The sequence below is a fragment of the Mus pahari genome, chromosome 10 (assembly GCF_900095145.1).
Source record: "Mus pahari chromosome 10, PAHARI_EIJ_v1.1, whole genome shotgun sequence".
NCBI classification, from domain to species: Eukaryota; Metazoa; Chordata; class Mammalia; order Rodentia; family Muridae; genus Mus; species Mus pahari.
The window spans coordinates 59,908,271-59,930,102 of record NC_034599.1 but is presented as its reverse complement, the minus strand read 5'-3'; the positions used below and the strand labels follow the sequence as shown (position 1 = coordinate 59,930,102).

Below are 21,832 nucleotides of genomic sequence, written 5' to 3'. Positions count from 1 at the left end.
ATGGAGGGGTGCTGCACACTGGATTGCAGAGGTGATGGAGGGGTGCTGCACACTGAATTGCAGTGGTGATGGAGGGGTGCTGCACACTGGATTGCTCAGCTTGGCTTGCTCACACTAGATTGCTCAGTTTGGCTTGCTCAGCTTGCTTTATTCTAGAACCCAGGACCACCAGCCCAGGGATATCACCCACAATGGGCCCTCTCCCACCGATCACTAATTAAGAAAATACTCTCCTCCATTCAGTGGTGGTGCACGCCTTTAATCCCAGTACTTGGGAGGCAGAGGCAGGCGGATTTCTGAGTTCAAGGCCAACCTGGTCTACAAAGTGAGTTCCAGGACAGCCAGGGCTATACAGAGAAACCCTGTCTCGAAAAACCAAAAAAAGGAAAAGAAAAAAAAAAAAAAGAAAAGAAAGAAAGAAAAGAGAAGAAGAAAAGGAGAGAGAGAGAGAGAGAGAGAGAGAGAGAGAGAGAGAAGAAAATACTTTCCAACCATATTTTTTTTCTTTCTTTATAATAAACCATATGGCAGGCACAGGTCAGGGAAGCCAGGTGGGTTTCCGGGTATCAGCCAGAGGCTCATCTTGGAATCAGGGCCTCTCACAGGTTGCGGTTCAGCCTGCTGTGTTAGCATCTGTACACAGGTTCTCATCACACAGAGGCAGAGCATGTGAACGAGAAGGAAGCCCTCTGTGTAAAGGCCTGCTAGGTAGAAAGTTCACAAACTGCGCTTATGTCAGAGGCTATGGAAATGGGTGAGTTGCTTTAATTTCACTCCCTTGAATAATTACTGAGGCTTTGGGGACATAGAGCCAAACATAACTGCTCCCTGCTATCAAGCAGTGTAAGTCCAGAGGACCAGAGAAGCTAACAAACAATCATAACAGCACACTGTTGAGAGTGCTGGACAAAGATGGGTGCGGGGAGAAGCTATTGATTAAGTTATTGGAGGTAAGGGGGAGGAAGAGCATTAATGTTGGCTATGATTTTGAATATAAAGTAAAAGCTGATGCCCTGCAGACAGAGACACTTAGATGTTTTAGGAGGAGGAAGAGAGCAGTGAGGTCGAGAGCTGACTAATGTTCTTCCAACTTAATGCTCAGAATGGTTCTAAAATGTGGTTTTGTTTGTTTAACTTTTCTTCCCACATTATTTAGTGTGTGTGATTGTGCATGCGTGTATTGTGTATGTGTATGTCCAGGGCACATGTTTAGAGGTCAGGAGACAACCCAAGGGTTGGTTCTCTCCTTCTACCATGTGGGTCCTGAGGATGAAACTCAGGTGTTTACTGTAAGTACTACACAGAGCCATGGATAGTCTCACTATTTTAAAAATTACAGTGATCGAAGGGTTGTGGATTTGAAGGTGAAAGAGAGGCAAATGAAGATGATCAAGATAGGAGTCCAGGGTTAGCTGACTTCAAGGCTGTCTTTTGCTCCTTTTTCTAGTTATGTGCTTTTTGTGAGCAAAGGTTTATTCCTTTTTTAGTAAAAAGGCTGGCTTGTGTTAATCAGCCTTTCTGTTAAAAACAAAAGCATCAAATAAGAATACCAGAAAGCCCTCAGGGCTAGCCTGGTCTACACAGTGAGTTCTAGGTCACCCTAGAACAGGGTCCCACACACATGGGGGATAGAGGGAAAAGGGAGAGGGAGAGAGGGACAGGGACAGAGGGACAGAGGTGATAGAGGGAGAGGGAGGGAGAGGAAGGTTGGGAAGTCAGAAAAGGCTTTTGCCCTGAGAACGTTTGTTCAGCTAAGTGATCGTGGATTTTGGTGCTGGCAGCCCAGCAGGGTGTACGATATTAGAAATTAAGATCAGAGTTCAAAATCTCCCAGAGGCATGTCCTGTAATTTCTTCCTTATAATCTGTCCTTTAGTTCAAACTCAAGATCTATCAAAGGTGTGACATGTCACTGGTAATCTTTCCCTGCACTTAGGTCAAGGTAACTAGATGCTAACTCACCTTTCTCCCTAACCGTTGCCTTACAGTGAGGGCATCGGGCAAACCTTAAGCCATGACTTTATGTCCAAGTAGCCACAGCTCGTAGGATCCTTCAGTCCTTGGTAGGCATAAGCATAGTGGTGCATGGCTAACCCCAACACTTGGGAGCAACAGGAAGGTGGATCTCTGAGTTTGAGACTAACCTGGTCCTCCTGGTCAGCCAGGGCTACATAGACAAACCCTATTTCAATAACAGACAGACAGACAGACAAACTCTGCTCCAGCTCTTATTCCATAGTGTAGCTGTGTTGGTATCATTTAAAAACCTTTAGGCAAATGTATCAGCTCATTTTGATACAGGTGTCAGGGTACTAGAAACAATATTAAAGTCACATGCATCTAGTAACACAGCCTGTCCTATATGTAAGTTACATGCTCTAAAATTATTACCACCACAGGGGCTCCTTTTTTTTCCTTTTAATTTTGAATTTGTTTGGCATAAGCCTTTATTATTGTTGTTGATTCTGGTTTTTTTGAGACAGGATTTCTCTGTCTGCCTTGGCTGTCTTGAAGCTAGCTCTATAGATCAGGCCCGCCTTAAACTCTCAGAGATCTGCCTGTTTCTGCCTCCTGAGTGCTGGGATTAAAGGCGTATACCATCATGCCTAGCTATTTTAATTGTTTTATGTATATATGGTTTTTGGTCTGTGTACCACATGCATGCCTGGCTCTTGAGGAGGCCAGAAAAGGGCATCTCATATTCCTTGGAACCGGAGTTATAGTAAGTCACCATATGGGTGCTGGGGACTAACCCAGGGTCCTTTGGAAGAGCAGCTAGCACTTTTAACCAATGGGCCATTTTTTCCGCCCTGCATAAGCCTTTTTTAAAACGGAAAGATCTCCTTCCATGACCACCACCTTTGGGGAGGCTAAACCTAACAATGCAGAGTGTTCAGCAGGGCAGGATCTGCCCTCTTATGGCTGAGTTAGGACTTGAAATCTCTGGCTCACAAACATGTTCAGCCAACTAGCTTGTAGTATGACCGGGTATGTCAGCCTTGTTTGGACATACCTGTCTGAGGAGAGAAAAATCAGGCCACCCAAGCAAGCCTCTTGGTTTCCCATGCAAAGGAAATAGGGTATGTGGAACACAAGGAAAGACCTAAGTAGAAAATTTAGCTCTAAGGCATCCCAGATCTGTATACCGTCCTATGATATGCATCATATTCACATAGAAACTGTTTCTTGGGCTGGGGAATATAGCTCAGTAGTAGAGAGCACTCTCCTAGCATGCACAGGGCTCTAAGTTTGGTTTCTAATATGGTGAAAAATGAAATAAAACAACAACAACAAAATGTCTTTCTCTTACTGAAAACCCCTCACACCCCAGAAATGTGGCTCTCTGCCTTTTCAGTGGTCACCCTTGCCATATTTTATGGAGGAAAATTTCCTTCTGGGATAAATCTTTTCTTTTTCTCTTTATCTGTTTTGAAAATATAGTAACAGAAGATGAGGGAGGGCCTAGTTCCCAGTACAGCTCCTACAAGTGAGTTCTTGGGGGTCGGTCTGAAGTTAGGGTAGATGTTGCTGCTCTTGCAGAAATCCAGTGAGTCAAGGCGCGGTTTTCTATGTGTTCTCAGCACTGGGGTCCATGTGCTTGAGCAGATACTGTGGTTTAAGCTTCAATCTTACTCTCCATCACTGGATCTGCACCTTCTAATTTTTAGAGTTCTTGAGTACTGTGTATTTGGGCGTCTGGGAGAGTGGCCAGGCACTGGAATGCACCTGGAAAGCTGTATCTTGGTGCCCTGGTGCATAACTTCTGTAGTCGTCTTTTTTTGGATGAGGTTTAGTTCTGTCTGTCCTCCTGTCTCAGAGACTGTTCGGAGGAGTCTGGCTCCTCTGTGTGGAGCCTTTACTTCCACTCAGGAGGCTGTCCACGGAAACTTGATATTCCCTAAGCTTCAGCCGCCCCCTTCTGGCTGCTCTCGGCTGTGCATAGAGCATGTGGGCGCCCACGGACCTAGTACACGGCTCTCCAGGCTTCTCTCTGCCTTGGTGCCCTTGGTGAGTGAAAGCGCACAGAGAGCTGAGAGTCAAGCAGAAAAGGAGATGACGCAGAGACCACACCACCTCTTGCAGAGACACCTTGAATTGTTGGTAGGAGGCGGGCTTCTTTATCCAGTGAAAAAGTGTTTAGTTTTACTTTAGGCTGCTGAAGTGTGCATTAAAGCCCTTTCTGGGGATAAATGAGAAATCTGGAAAATGAGAAATCCTTTTCAGTTAGAAGTTGAGGGAATCAGGAGCTGGAGGCTACTAGAATACAAAATGACTTGCTGACTGTTGTGAGCCCAGCCCTGTTGTAACACTTGTCTTCATTTTGGTGTGAGGCTCTCCCCTGGTGTTCTCAGCCATCCGTCCCCATGCTGCTTGTTCTCTCCTCAACTTGAATAACCCTAACTGCCAGTCGTTGCGCTCCGTCTGTGTCCGTGCTACCTTCTCACAGGAAGTGAGTCATCTGTTCCACTGGGTGCACAGGGATGCAGCCTGCGAGATCTGTCTGTTCCCTCATTCACCTCATATAGCTCCTTGCCTGCCTAGCCATCATTGTAATGGGCTGATTCATAGCCTCATTGTTCTGCAGAGTTAGAGTCTTTGGAGGAGGCAGCAGTCAGGGAGGTACTGTAGACACAGAAGCCTGTAGGGATGTGAACAGACCCCTCACTCTTAGCGGGGAGGCACAGGGTAGGTCAGTCTCCAGGAGGAGGAGGGGAAGAAATTCTGCTTTACTGTAATTTCTTCATACTGAAATGTCTTTTGTGTCCCTGGTCTCTTTTCACAGAACCCTGCTATCAGCATCACAGACAATGTGCTGCATTTCAAAGGTTAGTATCTGGGCAGATGCTCCAAGACCTCTGCATACATCACAAGGCATGATGGCAATTTTTTTTTAAAGGAGTTATTTATTTTATGTATGTGAGTACATTGTAGCTATACTGATTGTTGTGAGCCTTCATGTGGTTGTTGGGAATTGAATTTTGAGGACCCCTGCTCGCTCCAGTCAGCCCTGCTCACTCTGGTCAACTCTGCTTGCTCTGGCCCTAAGGTTTATTTATTATTATACATAAGTACACTGTAGCTGATTCAGACACACCAGAAGAGGGCATCAGATCTCACTACAGATGGTTGTGAGCCACTATGCGGTTGCTGGGATTTGAACTCAGGACCTTCGGAAGAGCAGTCAGTGCTCTACCTGCTGAGCCATCTCTCCAGCCCCCATGATGGCAGTTTGTCTTTTAAAAAAAAATTAAAAATAATTTTTCTGTCTGTCTGTCTACCTACCTATCTATCTTTACTATTTAGTTTGTTTTTGAAATAGGCTCTTAGTATATATACCTTGGGTGGCCAGAATTCCCTATGTGGGCCAGGATGGCTTTAAACTCATAGAGATCTGCCCTGCTTTTGCCTCCTGAGTACTGAGAATAAGAGCATGTGCCACCATACTTTGCAAATATATATATATATNTGTGTGTGTGTGTNTNNANATATATATACACACATATATATATATATATATATTTAAAACTATATATATACATATATGTGTGTATATATGTATGGTATGTATGAATGTGTATGTATGACAACAAAGGTCAGACAAATGTTTCTGGAACTGGAGTTCATACAGTTATGAACAGACGTGTGGGTGCCTGAAACTGAACTCTGGTCCTATGTAAGAGAAGCAAGAGCTATTTATAACTGCTGAGCTGTTTCTCCATCTGTAATTTTTTTTTTTTTTTTTTTTTTTTTTAAATCAGAGTATTTGGAGCATGTGGATGGCTCTCTTATAATCAAATATTTTCACATATCAGTGGCTATTTGCATCTGTATTTGAAGCTGAAATAGAACCACTGGCATAGTACAGACATACATGCAGGCAAACACACACACACACAAAATAAGCATTTAAACCTTCCATTTCTTAAAAAAACAAACCAACAACTATAATGGAGACAAAGATGGACAACTTATTACATGTGTGCTGAGGAAGGTGGTGTGGGTGAGTGGGTATCATCCCCAGGGCCTCTCAAACACTGAATACGTGCCCGCCACTGAGCTGTATCCTCAACCTAGTGCAACATGTCTTTCCTTTTTAAAAAGGATGTTTGAGACATGGTCTTGCTATGGAGTTCAGGATAGCCTTGTGCTCCACACCCTGTCCCAGCCTTGTGAGGGCTGGGTTACAGGCCTGTATCCATCACGCCCAGATGAAAAGCTTCTGAGACTTTGCTGCTCTGATGGTCTCTGACTCCAGTCTGGCCCATGTTTTCTCTGTAGCTCCTCAGTTGGCTTCCTGTTTTGCTCAGGGAACTGGGCCTGTGTTCACAGGCAACCAATGCCCGGTCTCCTTCCTTTCTTGCCATTCTAATTTTCTAGAGTTTTTGTCTTTTTTTTTTTTTTTTTTTTTTTACTAGCATCTCAAGTAGTCCAGGCTGGCTTCAAACTTGCCATGTAGCTGAGGATGGTCTTCAACATCTGACCCTATTGTCTTTACTTCTTACGAGATGCGATTGCACATGTGAGCCAACCCTAGCTCCCTGGGTTATTGGAAAGTGGAATTCTGTTTCACCTGCAGCTCCATCCACCTTGCTTTACTTTTGTGAAGTCATAGTCTGGCTTTGATGCATTTTTAAAAGATAGAGTTGTGGTGGTAGTATCATAGGCTTAAGGATTCAGCCTGTGAGCTGTTCTACTTTTAGGAAATGTATGATCTTAGCAAATATTTGGCAGGTTGTACTACATGGCCAGAGGAGGGAGGGGAAATCCAGAAGGAACCAAGAGAAGACAGCAGAGATTAGAGGGGGGAGTGTCCTGTGGTAGTCTCTGGGTCTAGCCTGTGGTAGTCTCTGGGTCTAGTGGTCATTGGCGCTTGGACCAAGAGATTGCTTGATTTGGGAAAAGAGCCATGTCATGGCTCAGGGATGGAGTGGCTACCTCAGGAACTGTTCCTTAGCTCAGCCCATCTTCTGCCCTGTTGCATTTGGGACTTCTAAAGGTCAGGTTGGCTTCTACTTTCATTCTGTCCCTGACTAGAAGGCTTTGGATTAGAGCCAGCTTTGAGTTAGTTGGTGTCTTAGTCAGGGTTTCTATTCCTGCCAAAACATCATGACCAAGAAGCAGGTTGGGGAGGAAAGGGTTTATTCAGCTTACATTTCCACATTGTTCTTCATCATCAAAGGAAGTCAGGACTGGAACTCAAATCAAGCAGGTCAGGAAGCAGGAGCTGATGCAGAGGCCATGGAGGGATGTTCTTTACTGGCTTGCTTCCCCTGGCTTGCTCAGCCTGCTCTCTTATAGAACCCAGGACTACCAGCCCAGGGATGGCACCATCCACAGTGGGTCCTCCCCCTTGATCACTAATTGAGAAAATGCCTTACAGCTGGATCTCATGGAGGCATATCCTCAAGGGAGGCTCCTTTCTCTGTGATAACTCCAGCTGTTTCAAGTTGAAACATAAAACCAGCCAGTACAGTTTGTGCATGCTCTTGTGCATGTTCCCTCTCCCTCTCCCCCCCTCTCTCCTTTTCCCCCTCTTTCCTCTTCTCCCTTTTTCCCTTTCTCCCTTTCCCCCTCCCTCTCCCTCTCTTCCCCTTCTCTGTCTTTGTCTTGGGATTTGAACCCAGGGCCTGGTCCATGCTGGCAGATAAGGACTGCTGCACATCCCAATCCTGCAGCCTGTCTTAACCCAGTCAGGAACATTTGATATTTTTCTACTCAGGATTTACAATCAAAGTAAATGAGAAAGTTAAACTTTACATATGTGCCCCCCACTTTGGGCCTTTCTCTTCTTCCTCTTCTTCTCTTCCTTCTTCCTCCCTTCCTCTTCTTCCTTTTCCTCTTCCTTTTCTTCTTCTTCCTCCTCCTCCTCCTCCTCCTCCTCTTCCTTCACCTTCTTTTTACTGTTATTGTACTGAGTGTTATGCAGGGTGTATTAAATTATCATAAACAGTCCAAAAGAAACCATCAGTAATCATATGGAGTTCAAGTTTGCCCATAGTTTGGCTTATCCAGCTGTTGAGTAGCTCCGCCCTCATGTTCCCATGCTCCCACACTTTTGATGGGAACTGTTAGCTTTTGCCTTCCTTTTCAAAGCACTGTAGCAAGCTGGGTTTGGGGTGGCCTTGCTGTGCTTAAATTCACAAAACTGACATTCTTTTGTTTGTAGCTCAGGGACACGGTGCCAAAGGAGACAACATCTACGAATTTCACCTGGAGTTCTTAGACCTTGTGAAGCCAGAGGTAAGCTCTCTGCTTTCTGTAACCTGTCCACTGTAAGAAGTGTGTACTAGTAGTTAGGTGACATAAGGACAGACTCTGAAGATGAACAAAGGGGAGTGGGACTGCTGCATTTGGAACAGATGCTGCTGTGTGTGGACAGATGCTGTTGTGTGTGCCTGCCAAGGAGTGGGCATGCTGGAGAGCCAGCGTACCAGAGCTGCATCTGGGCTTGGCCATTAATTGTGATATGAACTTCAGTTTTTCCCTTATGTGTTAGATAAGGGCTCAGATGAAACCTCTAGCTTTCTTCCAGTTCCAGTATTCTCCTATTTTAGTGATGACAGGGGCGAGTCAGGTGATAGCTGCTGAAGCCTTCACTGTAAGGTTTTCATGAGGCTCAGTCACTGTGCCAAGTAAGGATCACAGGAGGCAGAAAGGATGGAGGATTAAACGGATTTAAAAAAATGCTGGGAGCACAGGAGCAGTTTCCTTCTTTTGACCTCATGAAGCTAATGGTGTGGTTCATACTTCTGGCCTGGTGTCTTGAGTCTGTGAATCTTTTTGTGCAGGAGCTCGTTTTGTGGTGGCTCAAATAGCCCTGATGTGGGTGCTAAGAACATGGCATGCCCATGGAGGCAGAGTAAGAAGCCAGAAAAAGACACTGCTGCTCTTTCCAGTAGCCCTCGTACGACAGTGTTCTCCACTTATCATGGCTTGTAGAAGCAGGGATGGAAGAGGAGGCAGCACCCATGCAGCTGCACTGTGAAGCCACACCAGCACAGTGCAGTCAGTACAGGAAAGGAGTTCTAACTCTCGCTTTCTCTCCCAGCCGGCGTACAGGCTGACCCAGAGGCAGGTGAACATCACAGTCCAGAAGAAGGGGAGTCATTGGTGGGAAAGGCTCACCAAGCAGGAGAAGCGCCCACTGTTTTTGGCCCCTGACTTTGATCGCTGGCTGGATGAATCTGATGCAGAAATGGAGCTGAGAGCCAAGGTGAGCGAGCAGGCTGTCTCATTACTGTAGATGAACTCGTGAGGGTTTGATAGAGTGGGACACATTACACACCGACTAGGAGGCTTGCAGCGTGGTTGTGAAGTCCTCATGGAAATGTGGGCTGCTTCACTTGGGGTTCATATGCTGTTACCTCAGGGCCAGGCCAAGGTGACAGGGTCTCGGGGAAGGTAAAGGACCGTGCTTATCACATGCCAGAGACACAGTCAAAAGCCACAGCAGTGTTGACACAAAGCTTGGCCTGCTGGCCGAGACCGTGTTTATGGGTCCTCTCCCCATCCCACTGTGCTCTCTGGAAGGAAGTCTGCCCAGGCCACGCTTTCAGAGCAGGGAGTTCTGTTTCCATATCATTTGTTTGGAAATTTTCTGCATGAGAAGTTCACCTGCTCTCTCCCATTTCCTTATTCAGTAATTTCCATAATTTTATGCGTAGGATTTTACTCTGACACTGTTCTTGTGGATCACATCATCCCATTAGAGGCTCTTTCACTTGGCCTAGTGCATCTTCCAGAAGCCTTCACCATTGTAGGATATATATTTTTTTCTTTTCTTTTTACTCTTCCTTACTTTCTGGCGCTCTATAATCAGGTGTAGCTTGCATACACTCTGCTTCAGGTCTAGAAGAACCATTTCTTTAAGGAGTTATTGACCAAGCCCACTCAGTCAGTCAACGGGTTCTCCAGTGCAGGAGTGACGATTAAAAAGAAAAAGACAGTTAGACGGACAACACTGTAGCGTGACCCCAGTCCATTCTGAGACTGAAGGCGAATTTTTATTTTCCAATCCACTTTTTATACCATTTTAATTACATGCAAGTATTTTGGGCAAGCAGCACAATAAGGAACTAACAAAGCAGCATGGAATTATATGTGCTGTGCTTCCATGACAGTTGTTTAAAAGGGCTTGTCATAATGACCCAAATACTGGAGCCGACTTACTCGTCCAAGCCCCAAATCTTGCCTGAAGCCTAGTTCTTCTGTTCCACCCTAAGACTAAGATTCTTGCCTTACCTTACTTCTCTATCACAGCCTAAAGTCAGATTCTTGCTGATTCCTTATCTGGCCCTAATGTCAGATTCCTGCCTGAGCTTACTTCCTTGTCCTAGGCCGATGTCAGACTCCTGTCTGAAGCCCACATCTTTGTCCTTAGCCAATGTCAGACTCCTGCCAAATGGTACCCCAAAAGGTTTTCCACAAGTTATCTTTTTTTCTTTTTAAAAAAAATTTATGTGTATTGGTATTTTGTCTGCATGTCGGTCTGTGCCCACAGAGGCCAGAAGAGGGCATCATCAGATGTGGGCGCTAAGAATCAAGCCTAGCCATTGCTCTTAACCACTGAGCCATCTCTCCAGCCCAAGCTGTCTTTATATTTGGAGAGTGATATTAGCACCCAGATCAGCTGACAGTGAGGAAATACAGGTGTGCATACTCAGATACTGAGAAATATACTTTTATGTGTCTGTCTGTATATTAACCATACATTTACACTGACATTGGCTATGATTTTAGCTTCTGAAAAAAAAAAAAACAAAAACCAAACCCCAGAGCTTATACTAGGAATGTAGTTTCTGGAATGGCACTTCTTACCCTAAGCTACTACTGTGTTTGGTGCTATAACGAGTTGTAAGAGTACAAGACTGCCCAGCTAGCTGATTAGTCACTGGATGGGGTACTGCACTCAGTGCTCAGGCAGTGATCTGCAACAGTCTCCGTAGAGCGCTGCTGAGCGTGGTGGGAAGAAACAGCCTGAGGGCTCAGGTCACGCCCCCGGCACCTGCGGGTTCTAACTTGTATTCTTGAAACTTCTCTGTCTAAATTCTAGGAGGAAGAACGTCTGAATAAACTCAGACTAGAAAGGGAAGGCTCCCCTGAAAGTAAGTGGCTAAGGTGGTTCTGAGTCAGCCGGTGGTGGGCTGGGTAGAAGCGGTGTTGGGGGAGAGTGGCGGCTTTCACCCTGATGCAAGCTTGGGTGCGTTTATGTTTAGTTTTAAGCAATGAACACCACACTAAGCCTTGCCTTTTCTTTCTGTTTGGGATTATTCTCGTCTAAGTAACCTGGGCTAATGCAGCAGAAGAGAACCTGGGTCTTATGGACAGACTAAGGGCAGACAGCACTCACCTGGTGTAGGCAGTGGAAATGGGCGTGGACTAAGGCCACACTTCGTTAGCCTGGCATCTTCTCCCACTTGATGTCTGTAGGGCTGTGGCAAGGATGCCTTTGGGTATCAGTTCTCAAGGTGGAAAGTGTCTGCATGTATGTCTGTACCGTGTGCCTGTGGAGTCCAGGAGACCAGAAGACAGTGTTGTAGTTCCTGAAACAAGTTGCTACCAGTTGCTAGCCGCCATGCGGGTGCTGGGAACCAAACCAGGGGCCTTTACAAGAGTATCAAGTGGTCTTGACCGCTGAGCTGGCTCTTTAACCCCTATTCAGGGTTTTCATTTTTACTTTATTTTATTTTATTTTATTTTATTTTAAGACAAGTTCTCTTGGCTGGCCTGGAATTCAATATGTCTACCAGGCTGGCTTAGAACATGCAGAAATTGGCCTGCCTCTGCCTCCTGTGTGCTGGGATTAAAGGTGTGTGCCACCCCACCCAGCTCTTCAGAATTTTAGAAAAAAATTCATTTTATCTACCAAATGTTTAATAGAAAGAAGGTCTGTAAGTGACTATAGAACGTTCGTGGTGATGGTGCCTAAGTCCAGCAGCTGCCTGTTACACACACGGCCTGGGAAGCACTAGAGTAACTCTAGGTGTGGAGCCGGATGAGTTAAGTGTGGGCACCTCAAAAACTGACACTACAGCGGCAGGCTCGTGCAGGTCTTGGGAAATTCACATGTGGACTGCAGAAGGATGAGTGAGGAGTGTGCTGAATCAGATCTTTGCAGGGCAGCATTGACATGCCTGAAGTAAGGATGGAGATAGCTTTAGAGAAGTGGTTTCCAAATCATGTTCTCTGGTGCCTCAAGGGTTCCCAGAAATGCTTTGGATGGGTAAAGCTCCACTTTAATTGACATAGATCTTGTGTTTTACACATTTAAGATTCTGAGTGTGTGTGTGTTGTGTTTTAAGTGAGTTTATAAAAAGCTTGAGTGATGACAGATTTAGAAAAATCATCTTAAAAGATAAAAACTTAGCCTCTAAAGAGGATTAGTGGAGGCAAAGACCAAAGCAGGGAGCCACCTCAATGAAGACAGTTGCCTGCACGAACTTTATGTGAGTCTGTAGAAGCCACACACAAGTGAAAGGAGAGCACTGACATCGCAGGACTGACATCACAGACGTGACCTCCACACTGAGCCACAGCACATGAGCCTGCCTCCTCACAACAGTAGTGATGATGATGATGATGATTATCGTTTGCTGTGTGTTAACTTTTGCGACAAGGTCTGGCTGGCCTGGAACTTACTACATAGACCAGGCTGGCCTCAAACTCACAGATATCCTCCTGCTTCTACCTCCAGGGTGCTGGGCACCAACATGACTGGCCCAGTAATAAAGTTGTGTTTCTACCTTTGATATTTACATTAACTTTTTAGTGTTTTAAACGTGATAAAGTAAAAAAAAAACAAAAAACAAAAACCTTAAAACATGGATTTTTTTTTTTTTTTTTTTGAATTCATGGTTTCCTGATAGGGTTCTTCATGCTGGGGAAGGAAGTGTGCATTTTGCATTATGAAGATGTTTGATTAAGTGTGTTACCTGTGGTGTCTTTTGGCCCTATGAGATGGGCTGGTTTTTGTTTGACCATACTGTTGTGGTCTGGGCATCAGTCAAGTGTTGATGAGAGTGCTGGTGACACAGTTGGCCTGGAATCTCTGCCAGAGACTGTTCTTTTTGTCCTTTCTTTTCCCCTCTCTTGTGAGGGAGGGGCCTGTAAGGCCAAGCCCGTTCTGTGGAGCCTCTGGCTGCGTCCTCATCCTGATCCAGCCTAGAGGCACAGCTCAGATCCCGTCTACCCACGTAGACTGCTTGTTTCCCAGGCTCATGTCTCCCTCTGGCTTCTGCTGTGGCTTTCCAGCCTGTCATCAGCTCCTCAGAGGCGGTGCTCTTGCTGTCTTTGTGTCCCCATTCTACCTTGTCTCGTACACTGTTCAGACAGGACTGCCTACATGTCTATATGACCACATGCTAGAATTGCTTTTGTTTTTTACATTTTTTCTTCCTATTATGTGAGCTAGTTTGACCTGCATGATCTTAAAGAAGCAAAAAACAAAACCAAACCAAAAAAATCCCCTCAACCCTCCAAACCCCAGAGAAGAGGAATTACGTTAACTAGAACAAAAGCTGAAGGGAAACCTATTTCCCTCTATCCGTTTCTAGGGGTGGAGTTCTTCTCCTGGGCTAATCAGGGCTATGAAAGGAAGCTGGTGAGCACCCGGGGCACCAGGGCTTCCCTCCGGAGTTGTGTTGAGGAGCTCACGGCCCTGCTTTGCTTTGCAGCTCTTACAAACTTGAAGAAAGGGTACCTGTTCATGTACAACCTTGTGCAGCTCCTGGGGTTCTCCTGGATCTTTGTCAACCTCACAGTGCGGTTCTCTATTTTAGGAAAAGGTAAGTATGACATTTCATCTGCCTCGGCTGAGGTGGCTCTCTCTGCCGTGGCTGTGAGGGCACCTGTTCCTCCTGCCCTTCCTGCCTTTCCTATGCCAGTTCCTGGAGGAACATGCTGACCGGAGCAGGCCTAGAGGTTTCACTTCTGCGGATGTGTTTTAAGGAAACAAGAACTATAGGTGAAGTTTCTGCAGATGTGACATGTGGCATTAAGTTACAAACTTCTCATGTGTCTTCATCAGTGAGAAATTTCTGTGGAATATTCACTAGTGTAGTGTTGTGGAGCATAGAGAAAGAGTTAACAGTAGCATAAACAAGGCTTATGAGGCTATAATTAATGTCTAACTTGTTTTTCTTTGTTTGATCATAGCAGCTTGCAAATGAGCACTCTCAAAAAGATTAGAGAGAATATAGTTTTCCAGTAGTCTGAATGTAGGTCAATTAACAGTTCTGTTTCTTTTGTAAAATAGGTATGGGGAAAATAAAATTATAATAGAAAATGTAAACTGTTTGAAAAGAGACATGATCTCTTGTAGAGCATCCTATTATCTGACTCTGCATTTTCTACCTGCAGTTTGAGGCTGTGGAGCCGTTTAGCTGGGGGGTCTGTTGAAAGGGGAGAGCTCATGACTTGTTTTTATACCCTTGACATTGGTTGGGTAGCACAATGGCAGCTAGGACCACATGCCTGAGGGCTTATAGCCAACCTGTGACCAGCAGCCTCCACGTGATCACATGAGAGAAGGGAGAAGTCTCAGGTGCAGTTACTCTCTGTGATTTCTATGGCTTTATCCCCCTGGAAGGAAAACAGGGGCCTTCAGATAAATAAAGGCTCGTCTTGTTCAACCTAAGATGGTAGGTGGCTGCTGAGTGTTTTTTCTTCAGACTGCTGGCTGTAGGGATGGCCAGATGGCTCAGAGGGTAAGGGTGCCTGCTGCCAAGCCCCAAAACTAGCTCCACCACCCACATGGTTGTAGGAGAGAAACCAATGCCCCAAATTGTCCTCTGACAACCACATGCATACCATGGTGTGTGTGCAGCCACACACGCACACATGCATGCTAAATGCATTAAGCAGTTTAAGACATTAAGGCTATAAAGTGATCTAGTCCAAAAGCTACCAAGTGAAACAGGCCTGGTGGCTAATTGGTGATCAGTTTTCAACTATAATTTATTTTTTCTATGGACCCTGTTAAACTGAGGATTTAGATTACAAATACATGGATTATGATTGTAGCTGCCAGTGGCTTTCTTTTTTCTTTGTTTTCTTTTTGGTTTTTTTTAAGATTTATTTATTTCATGTATGTGAGTATACCATTGCTGTTTTCAGACACAGCAGAAGAGGGCATTGGATCGAATTACAGATGGTTGTGAGCCACCATGTGGTTGCTGGGAATTAAACTCAGGACCTCTGGAAGAGCAGTCAGTGCTCTTAACCGCTGAGCCACCTCTCCAGCCCTTGTTTTCTTTTTTGTTGTTAGAGTTGGATTTTGGTTTCGTTGGGAGCATTTAGAGATGTGTGTCGCTGTCTCGGTGATTCTTAGGTACTTCTTGTATTCAGTGGGCAGGGACTAGGAATCCCCCACTTTCTCCAGAGTGTAGGATGGAGGATGGTCCAGCCTAGAATGTCAGTGGTGCCTGCTTGGGGAGTACTGCAAGGAAGAAAGCAGAAACAGCAGGTGCAGACAGGGCTGGTGAAGACACAGAATGACTGATGGAGGCCTCTCAGGATGCGCTTCTCGTGCGTGAGTGAGCCTCACAGTTCCTGCCGTGTGTGAGCCTCATGTGCCCATTTTGAATTTTTATCAGATAATCTACGGAAACAGTGTGCTCTTAGACGTTTAGACCATTTGTACAGTAATGTACTTAGAAATGTTTCAGAGGACAACCTTGTATTATTAATAAGGCCTTGAAAAATTGTTATCTCTTTTTAGTTAGGATAGATTCTCAGAATTCTAAGAATTATTAGTCCTAAAGGTATGAACACTGTTAAGGATTTTGAAATCTAATTTTAAGGATTTTATTATTAGGGGCTGGAGACTCAGTGTTAAGAATACTGACTGCTCTTCAGAGGACTTGGGTTTGATTCCCAGCAGCCACACGGTACAAATGTCTGTAAGTCCAGGTGACCAGATGCATCCTCTGGTCTCCCATGGCAGCAAGCATACAAGTGGTGCATAGACATACATGCAGGCTAAACCACCAGACACAGTAAAAAATAGTAGCAGTAGCAGTAGTAATGATGAACTTTTAAAAAGATTTAAGTTTTTTTTTTTAAGAATTATTTATTTTATGTATATGAATACACTGTAACTGTCTTCAGACACACCAGAAGAGTGCATCAGATCTCATTATAGATGGTTGTGAGCCACCATGTGGTTGCTGGGAATTGAACTCAGGACCTTTGGAAGAGCAGAGGGTGCTCTTAACCACTGAGTCATCTCTCCAGCTCCAAGATTTAAGTTTTAAAAGTGTGTGTGCATTTATGTGTATGTGCAAATGAATGCTAGGTGCCCTTGGAGACCAGAGAGGGAGCTGGATCTGCAGGAGTTGGAGTTATAAGTGTTTGTCAGCTGCCTGACATGTATGGGTGCTGGGCACCAAACTCAGGTTCTCTTTCAGAGAAATGTGTGCATCTCACTGCTGAGCCATTTCTACAGCCTTCCTGCAATCTCGTTTTATTGAATACTTTTATCTCTATGTTATTGAATTTTTGATTGCTCATATGCTGTAGATGATAGGTTTAGCTTTAAATTAGAAGAGGTAATTGGTCTGAAGAGAGCTACCATTTGTCTTGTACACAGATTGTACTTTCAACAGATAGTAACAATGAAAGCTAGGGGTCGCTTTTTTTAATTTTTTTAACCAGGAGACAGTGACATAGGGTTTTTGTCTGGAGTTCATTCTGAAGCCTGTCCTGGCTTAGGGTAGACATGTGAACCTGACTCCCTGTCTGTTTTCTTTCTCAAGTTCTTTTCCTGTGAGGTGTGTTCTCGGTGGAGAAGCTGCCTCTGCTAGATCACGTGGACTGACCATCATGTGTGCTTGTGCCCTAGAGTCCTTCTATGACACGTTCCACACTGTGGCTGACATGATGTATTTCTGCCAGATGCTGGCACTAGTGGAAACCCTCAATGCTGCGATTGGGGTCACAAGTTCCCCAGTGCTGCCTGCTCTCATCCAGGTATGGAAGAGCTGTGAGTGGAAACAAGGAATGAAAGATTTTAGTATGTATCTGGTGGATGGGCCATGTTCCAGTTATTAAAATACTTATTTGCATAGGCTAACACTATTTTATTTCAGCATGTAGGGAGGTGTTATTATTATTATTTTTTATTTTAATGAGTTAGGGTCTTTCTAGTCCTGGATGTCGTAAACTTTGCTGTGTAGATCAGTCTGTCCTCAAACAGAGTCCTCCTTATAGTGCTGGGACTAAAGCCGTGCACCACCGTGCCTGGCCTTGAAGGAAACATTTTAAAGCACTGGTATTTCCCAAAGCATACTTTCACATTGCTGGCCTGCTTTGTTGTTTATCACATTTTCGTGAAATGATAAAATTATAAACTGCTTCTTATCTAGGGAATTTTGATTTTTCAGGTAAAAGCAGAGAAGCCTGTCTCTTGGTTTGATTAGGTGGCTTTAGCTGCTAAAGTTTAGCAACTAGAAGTGGTTTTTGTTCCCTCCAGTACCTCTATGCTACCTTAGTCAGTTATTATCCTTGGCCTGCTTCTCATCAGGTCACATACTGTGAAGAGCACACTGCCCAACCGCAGAGGCAGGCAGGCAGGCAGGCAGGCAGGTGTAGTGCTGGTCACATCTCAGTACTGATTTTATGTGCACTGTGCTTGTCCATTCTCAGTGTGCATTTGTCCACTCTCAGTGTGCATTCTCACCGTGTCAGCTGCATGGTAAGAGGTATTAGTTAATGCAACAGACTTTTATTATTTATGGGTTTTCTTCCTTTAGGAAGAGGCTGTCCACTTAGCTTAAAAGTAACAGGGGTAGTGTGTGATACAGTAAATATCCTGTAAGTGAAGAACCATGGTAAGTAAGAAGTCAGGGTTTTGTTTGTTTGTTTGTTTTTTGTTTTTTGTTTTTGTCCAAGTGTAAGGGACAGGCCCAGAATCACCATCTATCTAGGGAATACCTTTTGTGTAGGACTTGGTGGACAGGCTCAGAATCCCCATCTGTCTAGGAGTACCTTTTGTGTAGGACATGGCGGATATGAAGCTTCAGGGCTGGCCAAGGTTATGTGCCTGGACAGGGCTTATTTTGACTTGGAAGTGGGGGCTAAATTTGCCTCAGGTTAACTGAAGTACTTATATATTGAGGGGTTACTAAGCAGAGTGAGGACAGGAGCAACTCAAGTGACAGTTCCTGGGTTCTGTGCAGAAACAGTAAGAAAGCAATGGAGATGAAGCCCAGGGAGAGGGGAGGGGTACCTTGTTGCTCTGGGATTTATAACTCAAGTGGTCTGGTGGAGAGCATTTTCTGTATAAAATAATAATGGATCACGAGTCTAAAATGTGTTTACTTGGTTTTGCAGAAACACTGTAGAGGTTTTTGTTTTTTTTTTTTTTTTTTTGAGGAAATGTGGCAGGTTAGGTGGCTGGATGAATATGCATGCTGCCAATGTAGATTCAGGAAGGAAAGACCAGTTTAGTGATGAGCATTTCAAGACTTTGGGCCTGCAGAGCTTAGCTAAACACTCATCTGCAGAACCACAGCTCAGTTGTACGTTGTCACAAGGTGTGGGAGGTGTGAAGCAGAGAACTGGCAGCCTTCCCTCGTAGAGCAGGGACTCCAGAGAGCTGCTGTGGCTGTGACAATGCACTTGTGCACCTGCCCCCAGTCTTGTCAGAAAGAACCTGTCTTAAGAGGAAGGAGATAGACTGTTTGTGAGCTGGGAGGTTAAGATGGGAGGGTCTTAAGTGTAAAGCCAGCATAAAGTAGCTGGTGACATCTGTCTCAACAAAACAAAACAAAACAAAACAAAACAAGACTGAGACCGCCAGAAGGCTCTGTGATAGAACTCCCATCTCCTTGCTGTTGGCACAATCTTCACGCCACAGGCCTTAAAGAGATCCTCCACCACTGCTACCCTCAGACTCCATAAGAAGCCAACAACTCTCTTCTGTTAAAATTACCTTTGGGGGCCAGAGAGATGGCTCAGTGGGTAAGAGCACCCGACTGCTCTTCCAAAGGTCCGGAGTTCAAATCCCAGCAACCACATGGTGGCTCATAACCATCCGTAACAAGATCTGACTCCCTCTTCTGGAGTGTCTGAAGACAGCTACAGTGTAGTTACATATAATAAATAAATAAATAAATCTTAAAAAAAAGAAAGAAAGAAAAGCATTCCCCAGGGAATAAAATGACATGGGAAAAAAAAAAAGAGCACAAGCTGCTCCTGTTGAAGATCTGAGTTTGGTCACTCCCAACTACCTCTGATTCCAGTTTTAGGAGATCTGTGCCTCTGGCCTCCAAAAGCACCTACATTTACATATACATTATTAAAAATAAAATGAAATGGGTTGGAGAGATGGCTCAGAGGTTAAAAGCACTTCTAGAGGTACTGCGTTCAATTCTCAGCAACCATATAGTAGCTCATAACCATCTATATAATGAGATCTCTTCTGGTATGCAGGCATACCTGTAGACAGAACTGTGTATACATAGAACATAAATCAATCTTTAAAGTGGGTTTAAGGGCTGGAGAGAGGATTCAGCAGTTAAAAGCACTGACTGCTCTTTCAGAGGTCCTGAGTTCAATTCCCAGCAACAACCACATGGTGGCTTACAACCATCTGTAATGGGATCTGATGCCCTCTTCTGGTGTGACTGAAGACAGCTACAGTGTACTCATATACAGAAAATCAACAATTTTTTTTTAATATCATGGGGAGTCTAAAGTGGGTTTAAAAAATAAAATTATTCTAAAAAACAAAACAAACAACTTTGTCTCAAAGAATTTACAGATTGGTTTCCAAAGAAAATGGGAGGCTTCCAATCAAAGATCATAAAACCAAAGAAACAAGACATCTATGCAAGAAATAGCAGAAGCAGCAGACTGTAGGATGAGCCATGGGCATTGTAGCTGTTAGAGTTAGCGCCTGTAGAATAGAACACAGTCATGAGGCGGTTGGACTATGGAGGCAGCTGGATCTCTGTGAGTTTGAGGTCAGCACGGACTACATATAGAGTGAGTTCTAGGACGGCCAGAGCTACAGAGAAACCCTGCCTTGGGGTAAAAAGAAAGACATTTCTTCAGTTGTGAGCTTGCATGACTTACCGTGCTCTTCGTTTCCATTCGCCTAGCATAAGGCATCAAGGAGGCTTGCACTTGTTCTTACTGTAAATAGGGCTAAGGTTGTTTTTAAAGCAGAGCTTTAAAATCTTAGCACATTCCAAAAACACTTTGATTGGAACTGAAATTACCAGTAAATATGAGGATGTCCTTATAATACTGAGTTTTACGATTGCAGAAAGCTAGGTCTTATGCTTTCTACTCTTTCTCTTCCTTCCTGTAGTGTAAATGCCCACTGATTTTTCTCTTCAGCTGTGTCTAACTTACTTTTACAGTGATTAAACGTTAATATTTGATCACTATATTTTCGTTAATTTCTGCGTCCCTCCTTTTTGGATCTGCTTCTGTTACTTTCTTACTTCCTGCCAGGTAGCCGAGCTCTCTGTAAACATGAGTGTGTTGGGGGTTTGGTTTTGTTTTGAGACAGGGTTTCGCTGTGTAGCTCTGGCTATCCTGGAACTCACTCTGTAGATCAGGCTGGTCTTGAAATCAGAGATCTACTTGCCTCTGCCTCCTGAGTGCTGGGACTAAAGGTGTGCGCCACCACCACCAGGCATAGTAAGGGAAATTTTGATACATGCTACAACACCGTTGGTCCTGAGTACATCATGCTAATTGAAATGAATCAGCCCCTGAAAGACAAATGCTGCATCATCTCCTTATATGATGCATTTAGAATAGTCAGAAACAAGAAACAGAATGTAGAGTGGTGGTTGCCAAAGGATGGGAGATTGGAGGGTCCCTTTTGGTGAGTCACAGTGTCAGCTCTACAAGATAAGTTATGGAGCTGTGCTGTGCTGGTGGTTGTACATTGCACATGTACCTAATACAACCACATTGTATGTGATTACTGTAAGGCCAGGTGTAGTGGCACATAACTTTAGTCCTAGGAGTCAGAGACAGGTAGATCTCCGTGAGTTCCATGCCAGCCAGAACTACATAGTATAACCTTGTCTCAAGGAAAGAAAAAAAAAAAAAAAGAGGTTCCGTCTATGTTACAATGTCAAGAAATAGCTGGCTGGCATGGTGGTGCACTCTGGTACTGCAGTGCTCTGGCGTGGAGTGCGGGTCAGTTTAATACCTACAGAAGCAAGTTACAGAGTAATCCATATGGCATGAGCTCCAAACGGCTAAATGATAGGCACAGGAGAGCTGGAGAGGTGGCTTAGGAGTCAAGAGTGCTTGATGCTCCTTCAGAGGACTTGAGTTTGGTTTCCAATACCCATGTTGGGTGGCTCTCAACCACCTGTACCTCCAGCTATTGAATGCTGGAGTATTGAATGCTGCCTTCTGGTCGCCACAATCATCCACATACAAGTGGCACATATATTATGTTTGTATATGTTTGTATGTGTGCTTTTGATACTGGAGGAACAGAAGATAATAACTCAGTGTTATAAAGGATCTCCTAATTTGCTTAGGCTATAATAAGCTACTCAGAGTAGAATTTACCTAAAGGGATGTTCCTGGTTCTCCTACCAGGAAGAGCATGATTCTGTCAGGCACAATGATGCTGGGTAACAGCTGCCTGGTAAAGTAGCCCTTGTCTGTTTGGAGACAACTATGATAATATTTTTACATCGGAAATCTCTCTATTTGTCCAAACAACCAATCCTTGAGATTTCTGTCTTTGTGAAACATGTTTATATGCTCAAGTGTAACTTGGGTCCCTAAAACTATATAAGCTGATGGGGTTTCTATTCAGGCTGGCCCTCTTCTGTGCATTAGCCAGAGCCAGTTTT

At 44.4% G+C, this 21,832-nt stretch overlaps 1 protein-coding gene across 1 annotated transcript in view; it reads left to right on the top strand.

Moving 5' to 3' along the window:
* Window positions 1–21,832, top strand: part of Hacd3 (3-hydroxyacyl-CoA dehydratase 3) — a 34,678-nt gene that overhangs the window by 7,154 nt on the left and 5,692 nt on the right. The window contains exons 2-7 of the mRNA XM_021206818.2: window positions 4,783–4,825; window positions 8,167–8,240; window positions 9,049–9,213; window positions 11,053–11,104; window positions 13,673–13,783; window positions 16,840–16,967. Coding sequence (XP_021062477.1) covers window positions 4,783–4,825; window positions 8,167–8,240; window positions 9,049–9,213; window positions 11,053–11,104; window positions 13,673–13,783; window positions 16,840–16,967 — 573 coding nt within the window. The remainder of the gene's footprint in view (window positions 1–4,782; window positions 4,826–8,166; window positions 8,241–9,048; window positions 9,214–11,052; window positions 11,105–13,672; window positions 13,784–16,839; window positions 16,968–21,832) is intronic.